General features: G+C 36.9%; 1 protein-coding gene across 1 annotated transcript; it reads left to right on the forward strand.

The window, feature by feature from the left end:
• Window positions 1-2184: 2184 nt before the first annotated feature.
• LOC106867914 (protein cornichon homolog 1) lies at window positions 2185-23221 on the forward strand. The gene is made up of 5 exons (XM_014912984.3): window positions 2185-2335; window positions 14510-14578; window positions 15435-15547; window positions 19214-19360; window positions 22043-23221. The coding sequence occupies exons 1-5, from the start codon at window positions 2255-2257 to the stop codon at window positions 22068-22070; spliced, it is 438 nt and encodes a 145-aa protein (XP_014768470.1). The 5' UTR covers window positions 2185-2254; the 3' UTR covers window positions 22071-23221.
• Window positions 23222-23227: the final 6 nt, after the last annotated feature.

Consider the following 23227-nt stretch of genomic DNA (forward strand, 5'->3'; position numbering starts at 1 on the left):
CTCTGGTGCTACTCCATCTTTTCCACAAGCCTTGCCCTCCTTGTTCTTCTTCTTGGATCCCTGAAGCTTCTCTCTGGCAAAGAGTCCTGTCTCAATATCCAGTTCCTCAAACAACTGCCTGATCTCCCCAGTGTTCTGGGTTGTGGAAAGCAGCTCTCCTAGTAGGGTCTTAAAATGGTCCAGCCATTTATTCTTCCTATCCTCAGGCCCTGTTCCCTGGACCTGACTCGAATTCCCTTTCTTTCTGCCTGTGATCTCGTTGATGATCATCCAGCTCTCTTTACACCTAGACCTGTCAACCACTCTCTCCACACTTCTGATCTTCTCCATCAGTGCCTCCTCTCTGGCCTCAGTGTAAGCAGTACAGAGTTCTTCCTCCATCACCTCCACAGGATCAGCAAAGAATTGGTCCTTGGCAGCTTTCAGGTATTCTCTAGCTGCACACACTTTTGGGTCTGCAGAGCTGACGTTCCTTCTCTTCTTCTCTCTCCTTAGCACCAGGACTTCATTCGCTTCTGCCACTGCTTTGGTGAAGTACCTGTACCTCCTTGTCACACTCTCCTCTGCCTCCCCACACAGAGCACTGAACCTGTTCCTCACTTCTACTGTGTACCTCACTTGCAGCTTATAATCATCCTAGAAAGGTCCCCAGTCACATATTGCTCTCTGGAGCTGAGCCTTATTCTTTCTTAAGCTCACTAAGACCGTACTCATAACAAGCCAGTGGTCACTACCCAGTGTACTGAAATAGTTGTATGGTTCTGTGTTCAGAACACTATTTCACCACTTCTTTCTCACCAGAATACAATCACTCTGGGACTTGGACAGGTGTGTATCAGAAATGTAGGTCCATATTTTCCCTGTATTTTTCCCAAACCTTGGGTTGGTTGCCATCAAGTTTGCCTCTTGCAGGGTGTCCCTCAGTAGTTGCCCATTTCAGTTGGTATTGCTATGGAAGTACCAGCAAGGATCTTCACTGCGCCCCTTATTCAGATGTGCATTGAGGTCACCCAGAACAACCAGGATGTTATGAGTTTGTGTGGTATTGGCAGTTCTACACACTTCCTCGTGTAACTCCTCCGCACTTACATCACTGCCCCCCTCAGGTTAAGATGACTGTCAGCCTTGGGTTTCCATTGAAGGTCACCCTCAACACTTGCGCAGAGACAGGTATGATATCCCTCACTAACAGATTGGTGTTTATTGTTTAAATAGGTACCAATTAAGTATATTACTGAGTTTAATGCTTATTACACTTGAATTTTATCAGTTAAAACTCTTCATTTTCTCCTTATAATATATAATTTATATATATAATTTATATATATATAATTTATATATATATATCTATAATTTATATATATACATACATGTATCATAATATAATAGTTGTAAAACATAGTATATGTACGCATTCTGTGTGTGTGTGTGTGTGTGTGTTTAAATAAGTTCTGAAGGCAAGTGATTGCGGTAGAGCCTCAGGTAAGCTCTGATCAAGTAGACTGACACCCAATGTTCTCCTATTCAACGACTCCCTCACTCTTCAAGATTGTTGGTTGTGGTCTGGGAGGAATTTGGATGCCATTTTTAACAGGTAGATAAACCACGCAGCAGAGGTTGTGTATCAGCTACACATGCAATAAAAGAACGAATGTTTTTTTTTAAGTTAGTGTTTGCTCAATTCTCTAAAATAGTTCTGGTTTTGTACGTCACCTTTGCTTTCTAGTAATTTTCATTATCTACAATCAGATTAAGTTGATAACAACCATTTCCTAACAACACTAACTTCGCGCTAGGTAAAATGATCCCGGTTTCATTGGATCGATAGGACATGACAAGCTACAGGACTAAAATGTTTTACAATACTTCAATGAGTTTCCTTGTTACATTCTTAGCGCCAGTCCCACTTCCACTCAGGCTTATTTTATATGTTTAACATTACGTTCAGTGACAAATTATCTCTAATGTCGATAACCTAAATACTGGTAATATTATATTATCGATTAACTTTTCTCGACTGAAAAAAAATCTGATTGTATATCTAAGACAAAAATCAATTATTATTATTGTTACTTATTATTATTTTCTTGCTTTTTATCTAAGTTACATTCATTCATTCGATCCGTCATTTTAATGTCGTGCCCAGTTTTCAAGAGTGACTTCCCCTTAATACAAAACTAAAAACAAAAACTTAACAAAAAGAAAAAAAAACATAAAATGATAAATAAAAAAACAAATAAAAAATTTAAACGTTATGGCGTTCACATTTGCAGCGTTTTGCTATATTTTAGCTCTCATTCTTACGGCTATTCTTATATTTTTCGTAATTTTCCACGTGAGTATCATACACATTGAAACATGATTTTACATAATAACTGTCGTCGCTTCTCAACGTTTTTATATATTTTTTTTAATGACAGTTTTCTCTTATTTAATTCACTTTCACTTAATTAAAACTGTCATGGTTTCCTAGAAACTATTTTTATTTTCCTATTGCTCCTAACTTCCCGATATCTGTCTCGTGAAGCAAGTTCTTGTTGTTTCACCATAGATGGCATTGTTTTATTTTTTCCCCTTCACTTCACTAAATCAACTGCACATAAAATACTCATCTATGTCAAAGAAATTTTTCCCGTTAAATTAATAATCCCACACCCCTGCACTTCTACCAATTTCAATGGGCCACGAGCCCGGGCACTTTATTATACAATGGTTCTTTCACTTGAATTTTGATTTCAAATATCGCTTGTAACTAAAGACGGTACTTCCACATAGGCCTTAGCCTCATAATGACCCTAGCGAGATATATTAATCGAAGTATTGGGTTTTATATATATATATATATATATATATATATACGCATGTAAGAATGTAAATAAATTATCTAGTCCATATAGGGACTAACGAACATATTATATATATATATATATATATATATATATATATACACACACACACACAAGTGTGCACGTATCGTTCGTTAGTGGCTATATGGACTTGTATATATATATATATATATATATATATATATATATATGAGTGTGTGGACATTTATATATTTGCATGTATATATGTATACAGTCCAGCTCATGCTAATATGGAAAGCATTTGTGAAATAATGATGATGTTGAAGCATGGGTGTGTATGCATGTATTGCAAACCTGATTAGGAGCAGGATTAGCCTAGATGAGGTGCAGTTCGTGTCTGTGTTTAGAGGAGATACTACCTCTGCCCTTTTCTGTTTATTATAGTCCTTCAGAGAAGTTTAAGACCAATTATCCATATGAACTCTTATATACTGATGACTTAGTTGCTACAATTTAATCCGTCAAATTTGGAGAAGAAATTGCATGTATAGAAACAAAACCAAGAACTGTGCAGCCTCAACGACAAAAATTTTTAGTCAGTAAGGAAGGACTTGCTTCCCTCAGGGTACCTTGCTCAGCATGCAGAAAAGGACAACGCAAAAATTCATGTGTGCACTAAGTGTAACCTATCGATACATAGGAGGTGTAGCGGGATCGGAGGCAGCTAAATAACGAAGATACACTAAATGGGCAAGTAGATACATGGGTGCAGTAAGCACTCAAACAGTTGTGAAATAGTTTCTCTAAAATATCTTGATTACCTGAAAGTAATAGCCTAAGTTACTTATATGACCTAATTAGCTGCGAGGATGGGTGTTCTCAAAATATAGCAATCAATGTAAGAACATACGGGAAAAAAATTCAAGGACCTATTCACTCTGTGGGTAACAAAGTGACGAAAATAAAGAATACGTACACCTGGTGTTTAGGGTTAGGATTAGGGTTTTTATTACGCCGAAAACTGGTGGGGTATGTATTCTTTACCTCCGCCAAGAGAGGATTTCTCTCTAAGAGTAAAAGGCCGATTGAATGGTAAACTAACGGAAGAAGGACAAAAAAATTCATAATGATTGTCGACATTCCTCACTGGTAAAAACATATCCATTACTACAAACTCTGAAATGGTAGGGATGATGACGGTTGGAATTTATGTTTGTATGTATATAATCTGTATGTAAATATGTATGTATATATATATGCGTGTGTGTGTGTCTATATATATATAGATATGTATATGTAGGAGTGACTGTGTGGTAAGTAGCTTGCTTACCAACCACATGGTTACGGGTTCAGTCCCACTGCGTGGCACCTTGGGCAAGTGTCTTCTATAGCCTCAGGCCGACCAAGGTGAGTGGATTTGGTAGACGGAAACTGAAAGAAGCCTGTCGAATATATATATATATATATATATATATATATATGCGCGTGTGCGTGTATGTTTGTCCCCCCAACATCGCTTGACAACCGATGCTGGTGTGTTTACGTCCCCGTAACCTAGCAGTTCGGCACAAGAGACCGATAGAATAAATACTAGGCTTACAAAGAATAAGTCCTGGGGTCGATTTGCTCGATTAAAGGCTGTGCTCCAGCATGGCCACAGTCAAATGACAAACAAGTAAAAGAGTATATATATCATCATCATCATCATCATCATCGTTTAACGTCCGCTTTCCATGCTAGCATGGGTTGGACGACTTGACTGAGGACTGGTGAAACCGGATGGCAACACCAGGCTCCAATCTAAATTTGGCATAGTTTCTACAGCTGGATGCCCTTCCTAACGCCAACCACTCAGAGAGTGTAGTGGGTGCTTTTACGTGTCACCTGCACGAAGGCCAGTCAGGCGATACTGGCAACGGCCACGCTCGAAATGGTGTCTTTTATGTGCCACCTGCACAAGCCAGTCCAGGGGCACTGGCAACGATCTCGCTCAAAAATCCTACGGAAGCCAGTCAGGCGGTACTGGCAACGGCCACGCTCAATACGGTGCATCTTATGTGCCACCCGCCCAAAAGCCAGTCCAGGGGCACTGGCAACGATCTTACTTGGCTTGCCGGGTCTTCTCATGCACAGCACATTTCCAAAGGTCTCTGTCAGTAGTCATCGCCTCGGTGAGGCCCAATGTACGAAGGTCTTGCCTCACTACCTCAGCCCAGGTCTTCCTGGGCCTACCTCTTCCACGGGTTCCCTCAACTGTTAGGGTGTGGCACTTTTTCACGCAGCTATCCTCATCCATTCTCACCACATGTCCATACCAGCGCAATCGTCTCTCTTGCACACCACAACTGATGCTTCTAATGTTCAGCTTTTCTCTCAAGATACTTACACTCTGACGGGTATTCACATTGACATTACACATCCAACGGAGCATGTATATATATAGCTGTATATGTATAGATGTACATGTATATGTCTAGATGTCTATATATAGATGTACATGTAATATGTACACATATATATACACATATATACATGCATATATACACTCATACACACACATATTATGAAATAATTTATTTTTACAAAATTGTGGTATCTAACAGTCTCAACAACAATGCTTGAATCAGATATTTCAATTTACACTTAGTAAAAATTTAATAGTGAATGTGACAATGAAAGGATTCCAAAGATAATAGGTGATATACTTGTTTGTTTACAATGAACATACAATAACACATTTTTCAGACAATTAGGATGAACTCTTGTCAGTGAAGCAAAATTATATACTTTCTCAGAAACTACACACACATGCTAGGTATTCTAACTCCATACATTCATTTCAGAAAGCTATATATATGTGTATATATATATATGTATATATATGTGTATATATATATATATATGTGTATATATATATATGTATATATATGTGTATATATATATATATATATATATATATATATATATATATATATTTTCTTCCTCCGTTTTTCTCTTCCTTGGACTTTTCTTGTTTCCGACGAAGAGCTCCGCTCGAAACGTCATACTCTCTCTCTTTCCTTTCCCGAGCGTCTAGTAACACAATCTGTATCACGTCCTCACATTGTTGTTTTTTGTTGTTGTTTTTTTGTCTTTTTCCTTTTTTTGAACTTATGCCTGTGTTTTAATGGTGGCAGCTGATGAAGATGTTTCTATGTGGCTTGCTTGTTTGTTGTACCTTGTTTATCATTTTCTCCATGTTCTTTTGCCACGTCATGTACCCAGTTTTGTATCTATATGTACATGTAGATGAAGGTATGTACATACATGTACATATATATGCATATACTCATATATTGTTTATATATATATATATATATATTTATATATATATATGTATGTATGTATATAATATTCTATAATTATAAACATAATCATAATCAGGGGCCAGCTAATTGCTTTGCCACGCACCAAATTTAGAAATAGAAGTTAAATGCCTTTTCTACAACCATAAAGATCTCCCAGACAAAAATGTGGTACTGTATATGTGTGTGTGTATATATATATATATATATATATATATATATATATATCTTTGGAAATGTGCTGTGCGTGAGAAGACCCGGCAAGCCAAGTAAGATCGTTGCCAGTGCTCTTGTGCGGGTGGCACATGAGATGCACCATTTTGAGCATGGCCGTTGCCAGTACCACCTGACTGGCTCCCGTAGGATTTTTGAGTGAGATTGTTGCCAGTGCCCCTGGACAAGCTTGTGCGGGTGGCACATAAAAGACACCATTTCGAGCGTGGCCGTTTTCGTGCGGGTGACACGTAAAAGCACCCACTACACTCTCTGAGTGGTTGGCGTTAGGAAGGGCATCCAGCTGTAGAAACTCTGCCAAATTAGATTGGAGCCTGGTGTTGCCATCCGGTTTCACCAGTCCTCGGTCAAATCGTCCAACCCATGCTAGCATGGAAAGCAGACGTTAGACGATGATGATGATATATATATATATATATATGGACTCCCCAAGCTTGCATGTACTTCCTCGAAATCCAGTTCGTGCTTCACAGCCTTCAATACATACACACTTCTCCACGTCTGGCTGTACAGCCTTTTTGTTTGTTTATTTCACCGTTTCGTTTTCCTGTCTTGTTTTCCGTCCACCACTATCCTCCACGAAAAAAATTTAATTTGTGTTCGTGGGAAGAGCCATTTTAACGATGTGTACTGCCTTAATTCTTCGAAATGCTGGTGTTTTAATGGTGGCAGCTGATGAAGGATATGTTCTCTATGTGGCTTGTTTGTTTGTTGTACCTTGTTTATCATTTTGTCCATGTTCTTTTGCCACGTCATGTACCCAGTTATGTATCTATATGTACATGTAGATGAAGGTATGTACATACATGTACATATATATGCATATACTCATATATTGTTTATATATATATATATATGTGTGTGTGTGTGTGTGTGTGTATACGTATATGTATGTATATGTATGTATATGTATATATTTTATATATACTTTATCTATAAGGCTCAATTTAATTTTAATTTTTTATAAATTGATTTTAATTGAGTTTTTTACCTGTAATTTTGGATTTTGTCCCTAATAATATTATATGTATGTATATATATATGTATGTATATGTATATGTATGTATATATACGTATGTATATGTATGTGTGCGTATATATATGTATGTGTGTGTATATATATATATATATATATATATATATATATAGATATGTATGTGTGCAAATATGTATATATATATGTGTATGTGTGTATATATATATGTATGTGTTTATATATATAGATATGTATGCGTGTGTATATATATATATATATATATATATATATATGTATGTGTATTCCGTTTATCATTTTGTCCACGTTTTTTTGCTACGTCCTGTACCCAGATATGCATCTATATATACATGTAGATGTAGGTATATACATACATGTACGTATATACGCACATACTCATATATTTATTTTATTATATATGTGTGTATATATATATATATATATATATATATGTATATTTGTATATATGTATATTTGTATATATGTATATTTGTATATATGTATATTTGTATATATGTATATTTGTATGTATGTATATATGTATGTATATATATATATGTATCTATGTCTATGTATGTATGTATATGTATGTATATATAATTCAATAATAGGATAAAGTCTTTGTAAGAATTTATCAAGTAGTTAGCATGAAAAAAACCTCATAAGGGAAAAATCCATCATTTATTCCCTATAAATATATTTATTTATATAAATAAATATATTTATAGGGAATAAATAATGGATTTTTCCCTTATGTATGTATATATATATATGTATATATAAGTATGTATACTTATGTGTATATATCATCATCATCATCATCATCGTTTAACGTCCGCTTTCCATGCTAGCATGGGTTGGACGATTTGACTGAGGACTGGTGAAACCGGATGGCAACACCAGGCTCCAGTCTGATTTGGCAGAGTTTCTACAGCTGGATGCCCTTCCTAACGCCAACCACTCAGAGAGTGTAGTATATATATATATATATATATATGTGTGTGTGTATATACATATATGTATATATATGTATGTGTGTGTGTATATATATATATACATACGGCACAACCTGCTGAGGGCCATGGACCAGATCTGTGGATGGTGCAAAGTCCCCTCTTGATCCAAGATAACGTGGTGGTGGAACAATGTTGTTGACAGGGCCATTATGGAAAAGGAACAGCCTTGGATGGACTGGAAGAATGGTGGTAGCAGGGAATGGTACTAGACTGCCAGAAGGGAAGCTGGGAGACAGGTTTATTTAGCCAAAGGGAAGCAGATAAGAAAAAAATTTGCCAATGTTCTGACATGGAGAAAGCCTTTAACAGGGTACCCCGATCCCTTAGGACCAAAGACTTGAGGTATTTCATGTTGCAAGACAGTGTGTGAGAGAGAATCATGCTGTCATAGGAGAGAAATGTGTCTGCATAGATGATGGTTCACTTGCATTAAATGATGCTGCAAAGAAAGAGGTATGGAGACGACACTATGAAAGGTTGCTAAATAAAGAGAATGAATGGGAGAAAGAGAGCCTGCCGAATGCGGACCCAACAGAGGGACCAGCTATCCGAATTGACAGTGCCTTAGTAGATTAAGCAATTAAGGGTATGAAGACAGGGAAATCTCCTGGCCCATCAGGAATCACCGCAGAGATGCTCAAAATATCTGGCAGTGTCGGCTATAGCCTAGTCACCTGTATAGTCAACCAGGTGATACATGAAGGAGTCATACCCAATGACTGCTGTAGCAGCACCATAATCAACTGTTACAAATCTAAAAGTGATGCTTTAGATACAAATAATTATATGTGGTTGAGAAGCAAGATTCTTGCTGCACAGCCACACCTGCATATATGGATTTGGGAGACAAAAACTGAAAGAAGTTCTTGCTATAGTAGAAGACACTTGCCCAAAGTGCCACACAGTGGAACAGAACCTGAAATCATGTGGTTGAGAAGGAAACTTCTTAACCACAGTGGCATGCTTTATATATACGTGTGTGTATTGGAATATGCTTGGCATTTTTTTTTTTTTTTTGAGAAACCATTTAAGCAAAATGTTGACATTATATTAACAACCCATGTTTACAAATCTTGCAGTAGTTCTTTGCTTTGAACTTTTGAAGGTGACTAGAATAAAATGCCTCACTTGAAAAACAGATAATGGCTAATAACAGGAAGGGTGTCTACTGTAAAATAATGCTTCAATAATAAATTTTTCAGCAACCAATGCTAGAAAGGGAAAATGGATGCAAAATTAACAACTGATACATACATCCCCTTCATCATCATCATCATCATCATTTTTACATTCACTTTCCATAGAGGCATGCATTGTCTCAGTTCAAGTCAGAGAGATAGAGATGACTGACAGAAAAGTTTTAAAGTATCACAGAAGTATTGTGGAGGAAGCAAATGGATGTTTAACAAGGACATATTTGTACATGTTAAACATCCATTAAACTTTGCACTTTCAAATTGCCTTGGAATAAAAAAAAATTCCATACTTACTAAACAAAAAAGAGCTTGTGACAGGAAGAGCATCTGCCCATAAAATTCCTGCACCAAATACCATCCAATTAAACTCTGCTAGCATATATATCATCATCATCATTATTTAACGTCTGTTTTCCATGCTGGCATGGGTTGGATGGCTTGACAGGAACTGGCAAGGCCAGCAGCCACACCAGGTTCTATAGCCTGTTTTGGCTTCGTTACTATGGCTGGATGCTCTTCCTAACACCAACCATCCCACAGAGTGTACCTGGCACCCACACCAATGCTTTTTACATGGCACCTTGTGTAGACTTGAAAGAAATGAAGCCAGTATGCTTCACTGGATATGCAATGTCAGTGTGCATGTCGGACAGAGTGTAAGCATCTTTAGAGAAAAGTTAGGCATACGAGGCATCAGATGTGGTGTGCAAGAGAGCTGACTGCACTGGTATGGTTATGTGGTGCATATGAAAAAAGAACAGTTGTGTAAAGAAGTGCTGATCTCTAATTGTGAAGGGAACCTGTGGTAGAGGTAGATCCAGGAAGACCTGGAACAAGGTGGTGAAGCATGATCTTCGAACTTTGAGCCTCACAGAGGCAATGACTAGTGACTGTGACTTTTGGCGATGTGCTGTGCTTGAGAGGATCCATCAAGCCAAGTGCACGCGTGCTAGTAGCATGTAAAGAACACCTTTTGAGCGTTGGGCCTCATGGAGGCAGAGTGGCTGAGTTCCTGGGTCTACCTCTTCCACAGGTTTCCTCAACCGCTACGGTGTGACACTTTTTCACACAGCTATCCTCATCCATTCTAACCACATGACCATACCAGCGCAGTCGTCTCTCTTGCACACCACATCTGATGCTTCTTAGGTCCAACTTTTCTCTCAAGGTACTTACACTCTGTCGTGTATGCACACTGACATTACACATCCAGTGGAGCATACTCACTTCATTCCTTGCAAGCTTACACATGTCCTCAGCATGCAAATGTCTTCTACTATAGCCTTGGGCTGACCAAAACCTTGTGAGTTGATTTGGTAGATGGAAACTGAAAGAAGTTTGTTGTATGTGTGTGTGTGTGTTTGTCTTTGTCTCTGTATTCCCCAGTACTGCTTGACAACCGGTGTTGCTGTGTTTACATCCCCATAACTTAGCAGTTTGGCAAAAGAGAGCAATAGAATAAGTACCAGGCTTAAAAAGAAAAAGTACTAGGGTCGCTTCATTTGACTTAAAATTTTTCAAGGCATTGCTCCAGCATGGCCGCAGTCTAATGACTGAAACAATTAAAAGGTAAAAGATGTGTGTGTTATTTTCTCCTTGGCTTGATATCATGTGATAGTTGTAAATGAGTTTTCTCCATCATACAAGCAGTGTCCTTCATTTTCGGTCTTCTATGAAAATGCATCTGGCCATGGGAAAATATTACCTTTCTTGGAAACAGGTGAGGATTGGTGACAAGAAGTGGATCTGGATTTAGAAAATCTGCCTCAGTGAATTCTGTCTGATCCATGCAAACATGGAAAATTGGATATTACAACAACAATGATGATGGCATTCATTCATTCATTCGGAAGTCCTGCAGCGATGGTAAAGTGTTGAAGCATGCAGACCTGATGGTTTGGAGGCAGCCCATGCTAGATAGGAAAGTGCCTGTCTTTAAACCTTTCCGACAAGTTCACCACACAGCCTCTTTTACCACAGCATTTTTTTGGAGGTGGGGTAATGGGGTTAGTTGATTACTTCACCCCCAGTGCTTAAATGGCATTGATTTTATCAACTCTGGAATGCTGAAAGGCAAAGTTAACCTTGCTGGAATTTGAAACCAGAACGAATGCTGCATTGCATTTTTGTCCTACACTGTAATGGTTTTCTGCCAGCTCGCTGCCCTCCTCCTCCTCCTCCTACTACTACTACTATAATTACCACCACCACCACCACTACTATTACTAGTAATAGTAGAAGACAATGTTTCTTTAAAAATCTTATATACTTTGACAGCTTTTTTACCTTTCTTAACACTCACATACAGTCCAAACACATCATCCACATGGTAGAGTGCACATACGTGCACTCCACACATACACTTATCAGAGTGCACACAACACACAGAGTTTCATTGAGTTAAACTTAATCCTACTTAATTAAGAAAATTATTGACATGCTATTTTTAGTCTAACTTTATGCTTTAGTTATTTAATTTTGCAGTAACTCACCTCTTTATTTCTTAATCTCTTCCGCTTATCAATGCTGTCATCTTGACTATTCTCTTTTATCCTTCCCTTTTTTAATTCTAATTATCATTGCTTTCTTTATCCAAGTCTTAATAAAGAATGTTTTGCTTTCATCTATATCTTGTTGAGATTTATTGATTCTCTGCTAGTGTTAGTGTTTGTTACTGAGGAACTAACTGGTACTAATTTGGACAGGTGTTAAGAGTATAGTAGTTGCTTGGCTGTTGTTGCTAATCCCAGTTAGTCTATAGTCAGCAAACCTATGATCAAAGCTGTTCACACAATGTATCAAGGACTATATTTATCCAATGTGTTTTTTTTTTTTTAATATGGTAGGGTTTAGTTTAACCTTTTCAGAGGCAAATAATTTTTTAAATCCTTGTGATGTGGGCAAATAATTTGGTGGCATAGGCATGGCTGTGTAGTAAGAAGCTTGCTTCCCAACCACATGGTTCATGGTTCTGTCTCACTGTGTAGCAAGCACCTTGGACAAGTGTCTTCCAGTATAGCCTTGTGAGTGGATTTGTTGTGTGTGTGTGTGTTATTTCTTTACTACCCACAAGGGGCTACACACAGAGGGGACAAACAAAGACAGACAAACAGATTAAGTCAATTATATGTGTGTGTGTATTTGTTTTTGTGCTTGTACCCCACCGTTGGTAGATGGAAACTGAAAGAAGTCGATTGTGTGTCTTTGTGTTTACTCCCTCCCCATTTCCTTCCCCACACTGCTTGACAACCGGTTTTGGTTTGTTTGTGTCTTCATAACTTAGCAGTTCAGTAAAAAGAGACTGATAGAATAAGTACCAAAATGATAAAAGAATTAGTACTGGGGTCAATTTGTTTGACTAAACCCTGTAAATGGTGTCCCAGCATAGCTGCAGTCTAATGTCAAACCAGTAAAAGACGAAAGATAAAAATATCGTATCTTTAGACAAGTCTTAATCATACATAGAAGCAAATGGGATAGTTTGCTCAGTTATTGTATGTCATAATAAAATGCCTTGTAGAACACAAGATTATGATCCAACTTGTAGATTGAATCCTAATCTTGTAAGTCACATATTGGCTCCAACTGACTATCTGAGACATGGAAAAAGTGTAGAATGAGCTTGGAGGATGCCTTCCGCAACCAGAACAATATACGCTATTTGGTGCTACCATGCTGTTTTTGAGCATTTAAATCTATAGATATCCAATTCTAAAAACATAGGTGGTAAGAAGCTTGCTTCCCAACCATATGGTTCCAGATTCAATCTTGCTGCACAGCATCTTGGCTAAGTATCATCTGCTATCTCTATTGGCCGACCAAAGCCTTGTGAGTAGATTTTGTAGATGGAAACTGAAAGAAGCCCATCACATACATACATACATACACACACATAAGTAAGTACAGGCATGGCTGTGTGGTAAGAAGCTTGCTTCCCTACCACATGGTTCTGGGTTCAGTCCTACTGTATGGCACTTTGAGCAAGTGTCTTCTACTATATCCTTGGGCCAACCAAAGCCTTATGAGTAGATTTAGTAGATGGAAACTGAATTAACCCAGTTGTAAATATATATGTGCGTGTATGTGTGTCTTTGTATCTATGTTTGTCCCCACCCACCCACTGCTTGACAACTGGTGTTGGTGTGTTTATGTCCTTGTAACTTAGCAGTTTGACAAAAGAGAATGATAGAATAAGAATCAAACTTAAAATGAATAAGTGCTGGAGTTGATTCACTCAACTATAAATTTTTGAACAACAGTGCCCCAGCATGGTTGCAGACTGAAACAGATAAAATATATGTTATAGTGACATGCAAATCATGGGAATTCCACAGGAATGCATCTGGTGATGGTGGAGGTTTGAGTGGTGCTTCGACATGTTAGCATTCAATATTCAATGATCAACCAATTGGAGAATGACATTATGTTATGACAAAAAACTACCAAAATGTTGGTCTACCTGTGTACTGTTGGTGACCAGCATGTCATTGTGCCTGCAAAATGGTTAAGGAAGATTTGACAACAAGAAATGGGGTGCTGAAAAGTTCCTGGCTTTAAGGGTATCATGACTGGCCTGACTGGAGGCCCAACATCCTGAGTTCTTTTACAGGACTTAGAAAAACTCAAGAATTGCTGCAATAGATGTGTGAATCTGAATGGGGAGTATATTGAATAAAATCATAATTAACTGATTCTCCTATATTTTTTTTTACCCTAAACAAGGATCTTTTCAGCACACCCTTGTATATGCAGTGTTAGCACCAAACAGTGTTTAGGTATAAGCAAACTTTGTTAGTTAAAATATGTTTGTGATATATTTCAACTTCTAAAGGCAAATTCACTGCAGTTACCATAGAGAAAAAGTTCTCTCTTAATACACACACATATTACATATTTAGTTTTCCTTATTTTGTTACAGATCATAGCATTTGATGAATTGAAAACAGAGTATAAAAATCCTATAGACCAATGCAACAGTTTGAATCCAGTAAGTATCTTTTAAATTTTGGTTAGTTTTGAATTGTAGCTTGCTTCATTTGCATAATGGACTAATTAAAGTGTCAAGCTTGCAGAAATTTTAGACTGCCAACCTTTAGTAGGTGTGGTAGCAGGTGTGGTTATCTATGTAATTTGGGTTTCACCTCTCTCTTCTCTTCACTCCGACCCCATTGTTTTTTCTGCTGTAGTCTTGGGTTGACCAATGTCTTGTGAGTCAAATTTTGTTGGTTGAAACTGTACAGAAGCCCATGTGTGTGTGTGTGTGTGTGTACATCATCATTCTATGTCTGCTTTCCATGCTGACATAGGGTTGGTGGTTCCACAGGATCTGATGTGTCAGATTCCTCCATTTTGCTCCAGTGTCTGTTTTGAAATAGTTTCTATAGCTGGATACCTTTCCTCTATGCATATTTGTGTGTGTGTGTGATGGGTCGGGACTCTGCTTGTCTTTAGTTGACACTATTTCTGCAGTGATGATGTTTCTATCTCCCAAAGACAAATGACTGGCAGCAATTTGATGCAAAGATCAGAAATAAAACATGTTACTTGAAAAGCAAATAATGGTTGTCATCAGGAAGGGTAGCATCAAGCTATAGAATAGTGCTTCAAAAAGACTCACCCAATCTATGGTAGCATGGGAAAAACTGATGCAAACTTGATGGTAATAATGATGACAGTGATAGTGGTAGTGACATAGACATGAGGCATCAAATCTATTGTTAGCAGGTAAAAAGCAGGGTTTTTAAAAATATATTTTGTAATGAAATATGCAAGAAATGTCAACCATATCAAGGAACCAAATTTACATGATTTACAATAATCATATTTTTGTTTCACTTTTACAGTTGGTTCTTCCTGAATACCTCTTGCATATAATATTTAACCTGTTGTTTTTATTTGCTGGAGAATGGTTGTCTTTGATTCTAAATATGCCACTCATTGCATATCATGTACGCAGGTAAGTACCAATTGACACTAATCTAATTTGGTTCACATTTGAGCTGATCTTTAATAAAAGCATGACAATATAAAAAAGTAACTATTAACTGTATTATGACCAAGGTGTGGCTGTGTGGTAAGAAGCTTGCTTCCTAACCACATGGTATTGGGTTCAGTCCCACTGTGTGGCACCTTGGGCAAGTATCTTCTACTATAACCTCAGGCTAACCAAAGCCTTGTGAGTGGATTTGGTAGAAGAAAATTGTTGAGAAATTTGACGGAAAAGTTAAGAGATAGTGCAGGAGAATCTGAGGGGAGGATGGGAGAGTGAAGTCGTGCCGATACAGCCAACAATATAATGACCGTATAGCTTGGGAGTTGGATCAGTGAATTGTGAGAATATTTGGGTCTCAACATAACCAACAAACAGGTTCGCATAGTTGGGGCCCATTCTCATTCCCATGGTCACTCCTGTGAAGTGTTGGTAAAACTCTCCTACAAACAAGAGGCAGTTGAGGAAGAGAACAAGTTCAGCCAAACAAAGTATGGAGGTATTAGGCTGAGGGTCTGGCCAAAGGCCAAGGAAGTGTTTAAGCACAAGAAGGCCTTTGTTGTGTGGGATCACCGTATGCAAAGGTTTAATGTTGAGAGGACCAGAAGGAAAGGAGAAAGAATTAAACAGACAGAAAGCATGAGTGATCATGAATGTGTGAGGGGAGGGAATCACTAGAAGAGCAAGGATATGGTCATGGTATCTGGAGATCATTTCGGTGGGTAGTTGCAGGTGGAGACGATGGGGAGGCCAGGGTTGTCAGGCTTGTGGATTTTGGGAAGGAAGTAAGTAATGGCAGTGCGTGTGGTACAGACAATGAAGTTGGAGGCAGTGGGAGGAAGACGAGAGCAGGAAATGAGGTCGTGAATGGTGGAGGATACAATCTGTTGGTAGTTAGGCATGGGGTTGGAGAGCAGAGGGCAATATATATTTCTATGTTTGTCCCTATCCCACCATTGCTTGACAACAGATGTTGGTGTATTTACGTCCCTGTAACTTAGCAGTTTGGCAAAAGAAACCAATAGAATAAGTACTAAGTTTACAAAGAATAAGTCCTGGGGTCAATTTGTTTGACTAAAACCCCTTAAGATGGTGCTCTAGCATGGCTGCAGTCAAATGACTGAAACAAGTAAAAAAAGAATAACTGATATCAGAGGTTTCTGGTTAATTTTGAGTTTTAATATTGCTTTCATCATCACTCTTTTTACAATCCCTTTTCCACGATTGCATAGATCAGACAATATTTGTTGAAGCAGGTTTTCTATGGCAGGATGTGCTTTCTTTGACTAACTCTCACCTGTTTCCAAGCAACATAATATTTACCCTTGTCCAGACATATTTTCCATGGAAAACTGGAAATGAACATTATGTTAAGAAGGGTTAGGGTTAGGGTTAGAAACCATGCTGAAATAGACACTGGAGGTTAATGCAATCCTCTGATACATTGGATCCTGTCAAACTGTCCAACTCACGCCAGCCTGGAAGACGGATGTTAAATGATGATGATGAGACAACTAATTACAAATAATCAGTCCTATTGAATTGAGAAAGTAAGGTAAATGGAAACTGGTACACATCCCCATTTTAATATCTAGTGTTAATTGTTTGACTTTTAACTATTATGGATCTTGGGAAAGGCATTATTATCACAGTTTTTTTATCTGTTATAATTCAGGCTTTACATAGTGATGGTGCATGGCTTAGTGGTTAGGGCATTCGGCTCAGAATCGTAAGGTTATGAGTTCAATTCCTGGCAACGTGTTGTGTCCTTGAGCAAGACACTTTATTTCACATTGATGGTCATTTTTCTTCTAGCGGTGGTGTCAATGAATGGTTGAGTGGCCTAATCCTAGCTCCTCTGCTAGTTCCTCAACAGGGACGATGAGATTTTGTTCCACCAGTGTTTGCAGAACATCCTCGTCAAGCTCTACAGATCTTCCAAGACGAGGCTTGTCTTCTAGGCTGTAGTTTCCAGCTTGGAATTTCTAGAACCACTGTTGATACTGGTTTATGCTTATTGTCTGATCCCTGTATACTGCATTAATATTTCTCACACTTTCCATTGCGTTGTTGCCTTTATTGAACTCATGAAGCAAAATATGCCGAATATGCTCCTTTATCTCTTCCATTATAGCTTTGAAAAAATAACTGTTAAAATCGAACTGCACTCTTCAAAACTTGCACTAAGAATAAGGACAAAGTAAAATTACTACCTGCTTTTATAGTAAGTTGATGCAGGTAGTCTATCCTGTCCCCTCCAACTTTTAGCTCATGCAATTGAAAAAAACCCACATTATTTATGGGATGACTCAAAATATATATATATATATATATATATATATATACACACATACACAGGCTTCTTTTTCAGTTTCCATCTACCAAATCCACTCACAGTGCTTTGGTCGGCCCAAGGCTATAATAGAAGACACTCACCTGGAACCATATGGTTGGGAAACAAGTTTCTTACCATACAGCCACAAAAGATGCGTTGAAAGGGAGTGGGATTTGTGAGGACTTCAAGTTATAAAGTTAATGATGAATGATAGTAAAGCTGGTGCAAAACAAGAGTTAGTTTGAATAAGATGCATTCAAGAACAGTGTCCTGTTGAAGAGGAAACTACAGGTGTTGCTAATTAGTTTTTAACTTTGAGTAGACATCTTTGTCTTATAGTTGATCTAAGAGACACTTTTAACCCTTTAGCATTCAGATTATTCTGCCAAAAGTAATGCTTATTCTTATTGTTTTGAATTAATCAAGTATTGTCTTGTAGCTTTGAGACTGTTTATTATTAGAAGGACATTGTAGGATAGGTGTGAGAGACTACATCTGAACATAAAACAGGTAAAATATTGAGGCCAGAAATGGCTGATTTGAATGCTAGAGTGTTAAGCCTTGAAGGTATTGACAAAGTTAGGTATATATGAATGATCCTGAGAGCAGTTTAGACCATTTATGAAGTTGTTGAAAGCTGGAATCTGCAATCAATTCAGTCAAGAATTGAGACAAAAGACTTCATTCTCATTTCTGATTTATTGACCATAATCCTTAAAATCAATCAAACAAAAGTTTGGGTACTTTTTAAAACTTTTGTATGCCAGCATCGTAATTCCTAACCCTTTGAACCCATGAGTATACTTCAGAAGGTGTAATTTCATTTGGCTGTACTCATGGAAGATGCAAAAGAGGGCAGCCACATAGTTTTGTGTTTACTGCTTGTTAATTGACAGAAACATTATTTTCAACCAGAAAAGCACAAAACCATGTGACCACCTGTTTTTGCATCTTCCAAGAATTATTATCAAATGAAATTGCACCCACTCAATCGTACTCTTGGGCTCAAAGGTTTAATGTGGAATATGTCAAATAACAGCTTAAATTTCAAACATTTGAAGAGTAAGGTTATGTAAAAGACCAAAAGATGAATATGCTCACAACTATTGGCAAAGAACTCTGAATTGTATGTTAGGGAAGTGAAAGTTTTAGAAGAATGTTGCACAGATTTATTATGGGAAGAAATTGTTGTTTAGGATTTATCAAGCAAACTTATGGTTAAATAGATTCCAACCACAACCAGTCTCGTGATTCATTTTTTAAAAAATTTTATTTCATTTATCTATTTTTTCTTCCAGATATTTGACCCGTCCATCATACATGACTGGACATGGGTTATATGATCCAACAACAATCATGAATGCTGATGAACTATCTCGTGCCATGAAAGAAGGATGGGTTAAAATGGCCTTCTACTTGCTGTCATTTTTTTATTATTTATACAGGTAAAAAAACAACAAAACAAAAGCATGCAAAACTTACTAATATTTTTCAAACTTTGGTACAATTGCTAGAACATCAGAAAAAAACATCTCTCAGTATTTATTTACATTTTCTTTTTTTATGTAAGTGCTGATCACTTAGAGTGAAAGGAAGTTGTGGAAGAGGGAGACCCAGGAAGACATGGGATGAAATATTGAAGGCTGATCTCAAAACACTGAACCTTATGAAGGAGATGAGAGAGGACTGAGATATGTGGTGCATTGCTGTACTCGAGAAAACCCATCCACCACAACAGAATTGAGATCCTAAAACTAAGGTGCCATGTAAAAAGCATTGGTGTGGGTGCCGGTGCTACTTAAAAGGCACTGGTGATGGTGCCACATAAAAAGCACCCAGTATGCTCTGTGGAGTGGTTGGTGTTAGGAAGAGCATCCAGCCAAAGAAACCAAGCCTAAACAGACTATGGGACGTGGTGCAGCACCTGGCCTTGCAAGTTCCCAACTAGCCGTCTAACCCATGCCAGCAAGGAAAATGGATGTTGAATGTTGTAATTCCAGCTTTACTGGTCATCTTTCTGGGAGTGGATTAAATAAAGTTAGTTAAGTACCAGAGCTGATTTAATCCACTTTCCCATATGACCATATTTGTACCAATATTAGAAATATTTTTCATGCATGATATATATACAGCACAGCTGTGGGGTAAGAAGCTTGCTTCCTAACCACATGGTTCCGGGTTCAGTCCCACTGAGTGGCACCGTGAATAAGTTTCTCCTAGTATAGCCTCAGGCTGACCAAAGCTTTATAAGTGGATTTGGTAGACGGAAACTAAAAGAAGCCCATCATATATGTGTGTGTTTGTGTCTGTTTGTCCCCTACCACTTCTTACCAACTAGTGTTGGTGTGTTTATATCCCTATAACTTAGCAGTTCAGCAAAAAGAAATCCAATAGGATAAGTACCAGATTTAAAATAAAATAAGTACTAGGGTTGATTCATTGGACTGAAAACTCTTCAAGGCGGTGCCTCAGCATGGCCATAGTCTAATGACTGAATGATGTAAAAGATAGAATATATATATATATATATATATGAGAGGTATTGGTGTCAAGAAAACCCAGGTAATGTTGAGTAAGTGCTATGGACAGACTATAGTTAAGCTCCAGGTTCAATAATGATACGAATGAGGAATCCAAAGTAGATCGTGTATTAGCAAGCATATATATATAAAAATTAACAGAATGAGATAAAAAATCCAAGGTTGTGAATAGTTTTCAGAACATTTATAAAGAGGTCTTACAGCTGTTTCCGGGATATTTTATATATTCCTTCTTCAGAGATGGTGCAAGAAAATGTTTAAGCAATAGTTATTATAGAGAAGATATGAAATACAGACGGAAGATACTTAAGGATATTGTTTTTGCAGTTCCATTATTTAAGCAGAATGGTGTATATATAAGTTTCCTGTACCTTGTGTGTGAGTTCAGGAAACTTATATATACACCATTCTGCTTAAATAATGGAACTGCAAATACAATATCCTTATGTATCTCATGTCTGTTTTCATTCTTCCACTTCACTCTGTATTTCATATCTTCTCTATAATAACTGTTACTGAAACATGTTTCTGATGAAGGAATATATAAAATATCCCGGAAACAGACTGAGATAGAAAAGGGGACTTGTTTGATTAGTTTAACTCTTTAGTTTTTAAACCGGCCATATCTGGTCCAAATATTTTACTGGTTTTATGTTAAAACTGGCCGGATCTACCCTCTCACACCTACCCTACAATGAAATTCTAAAAATAAATAATCACACCATCAAAATCGCAAAGCTATGAGATAATGCATGATTAATTCAAATCAATGTGAATGCATAAGTATTGCATTTGGCAGATTAATCTGAATACTAAAGAGTTAAATAACTGTGACCTGCAGTTTCAGGTCTTAAATAAGGTGGATTTTTGTGAATGGTATAGCAAGAGTTGACAAAGGAAGTTGCCACCAGGTGCAAAATTTCTTCAAGCCAATAAAGCCTGTTAATTAAAGTAGGGTTACCAAAAATGTGTTTGCCCTCATGTGCTAAGGACCCTCCTCTGCCCTCTGACAGAGGCCGTAGAAATGATATTGAAGGTTTTATCCAAGGCAAGTCAGCCTCATGAAACTCTGTCTCTTGTTCATCTATAACTATTGGAAGAGTTGAACTTACACAACACTCATCAATTTTTACAATGTTGACCTTGTCTATTCTAATTATGGAATTAGCACAACATAACCTAGCTTGTCATAAATAGCTAAAAGGTGGCTTCACATCATAAACTGTTCAATCTATGTACACGACCACCATAGAAAGGTAAATGTATTCTCTCAAAGTACCTACATGTAGAGCAGTGTGCGGATTGACTGAAAGTTAACAGCCTTGACCAAATATAATGCATTATTAGTGACAATAGAAACCACCAAAGTTAGTTTCCCAGGTAATATACTAGTGTTATGAAAAATGTGTCATTATAGAATATAAATTACAGAATCTATTAAAATTTCACCCAGCTTTTATGCTATCATAAAACAAACAAAAAAAAAAAAAAGTGCATATAGAATAGTAATTATGTTTCCTCAAAAAAAACTGATGACTGATAAAGATTACTAATCTTAATTTCCTGTTTTCTTTTTTTTTTTTACAGTATGATCTATGTGTTGGTATCTTCATGAAGAACAGAAAAGCATACCTATTAGGCCCACACGGAAATAGTGGCAAAATTGTGATGAAAAAGTGCATACTTCCCAGCGTGTTACCTTTTTTTTTTTGTGTTTTCAATTCCTTATTCACCTCAGTTTTATTTTTCATCCTTGAAATTTCTTTCTCTTCAAATATCCTAGTTAAGTTCTGCTCTGCATTGATTTAATTCTCTTAAAATATGGCTGTCAACATTTAGCATATTTTGATATTTATTTGAACATAATGCAATAGGTGAAAAATGAGGAATTTTTTTTTGATTTTATTAACATTTCACAAGTTTCCACCACCATCAAGAACAAATAATTAAATGAAGTATCCCTAACCCTCTTCCAAAACAAGGCAGATGAATGATCTAAAAGTACCATTTTTATAAAATCTTCAAGATGATATGGTTATTTTTAGGATGTAGACAGTTGTTGGATTTTTACCTGTAATAATCTGACATTGTTGCAAGAATGATAGTTTTAGCATAAAAGGAAAACAAACAAAAAAAAAATGCTAAACATCTTTGGCCATTGGTACAATTTCACTTTCATTTTGAAGAAAATCACATTGCTAAAATGATGCTGAATTGGAGAAGCACTAAAACATCTGGGGAAGTTATTAATATTCTTTCAATATCCCTCAAGGTATAAAGAAAAGAAAATAGTAAAATTCTCCTGCCCATTTTGTACTAATATGTTTTCTTGTCCTAATTTAAAACATTAAAATTATTCATTAATAATAGCTGATTTTTGTGTTTGCTATTTTTATACACTTTTTACTAATACACTTTCTCCTTAATGAAAAATTATTCAGTGAAAATTTAGATTTAACTCAAATGAGATTCTACTTCATCTTGAAGTTAAAATTAATGACCCAAAAGAATTGATAATTTGTAGTGCCTGATATTTGATTTCTAGAAAACTCTTTTTTTTCTTCTATTTTCTAACTTGCAATTCAACAAGTTGATCTCATTACCTAGATCAATAAACCTATAGTAAAGATTAAAAAATGCAGTATTAATATTTGTTCAGTTTAACTATTCTTGCTACATTTAAACTAATCATCCAGCCCAGAAAGCCCATGAACAATACCGCATTGAAAATATGATCAAAGAGATAAAGAAAAATTAAGAAAACAACACGTG

Source organism: Octopus bimaculoides, chromosome 11 (assembly GCF_046866305.1).
Source record: "Octopus bimaculoides isolate indiv1 chromosome 11, ASM4686630v1, whole genome shotgun sequence".
NCBI classification, from domain to species: Eukaryota; Metazoa; Mollusca; class Cephalopoda; order Octopoda; family Octopodidae; genus Octopus; species Octopus bimaculoides.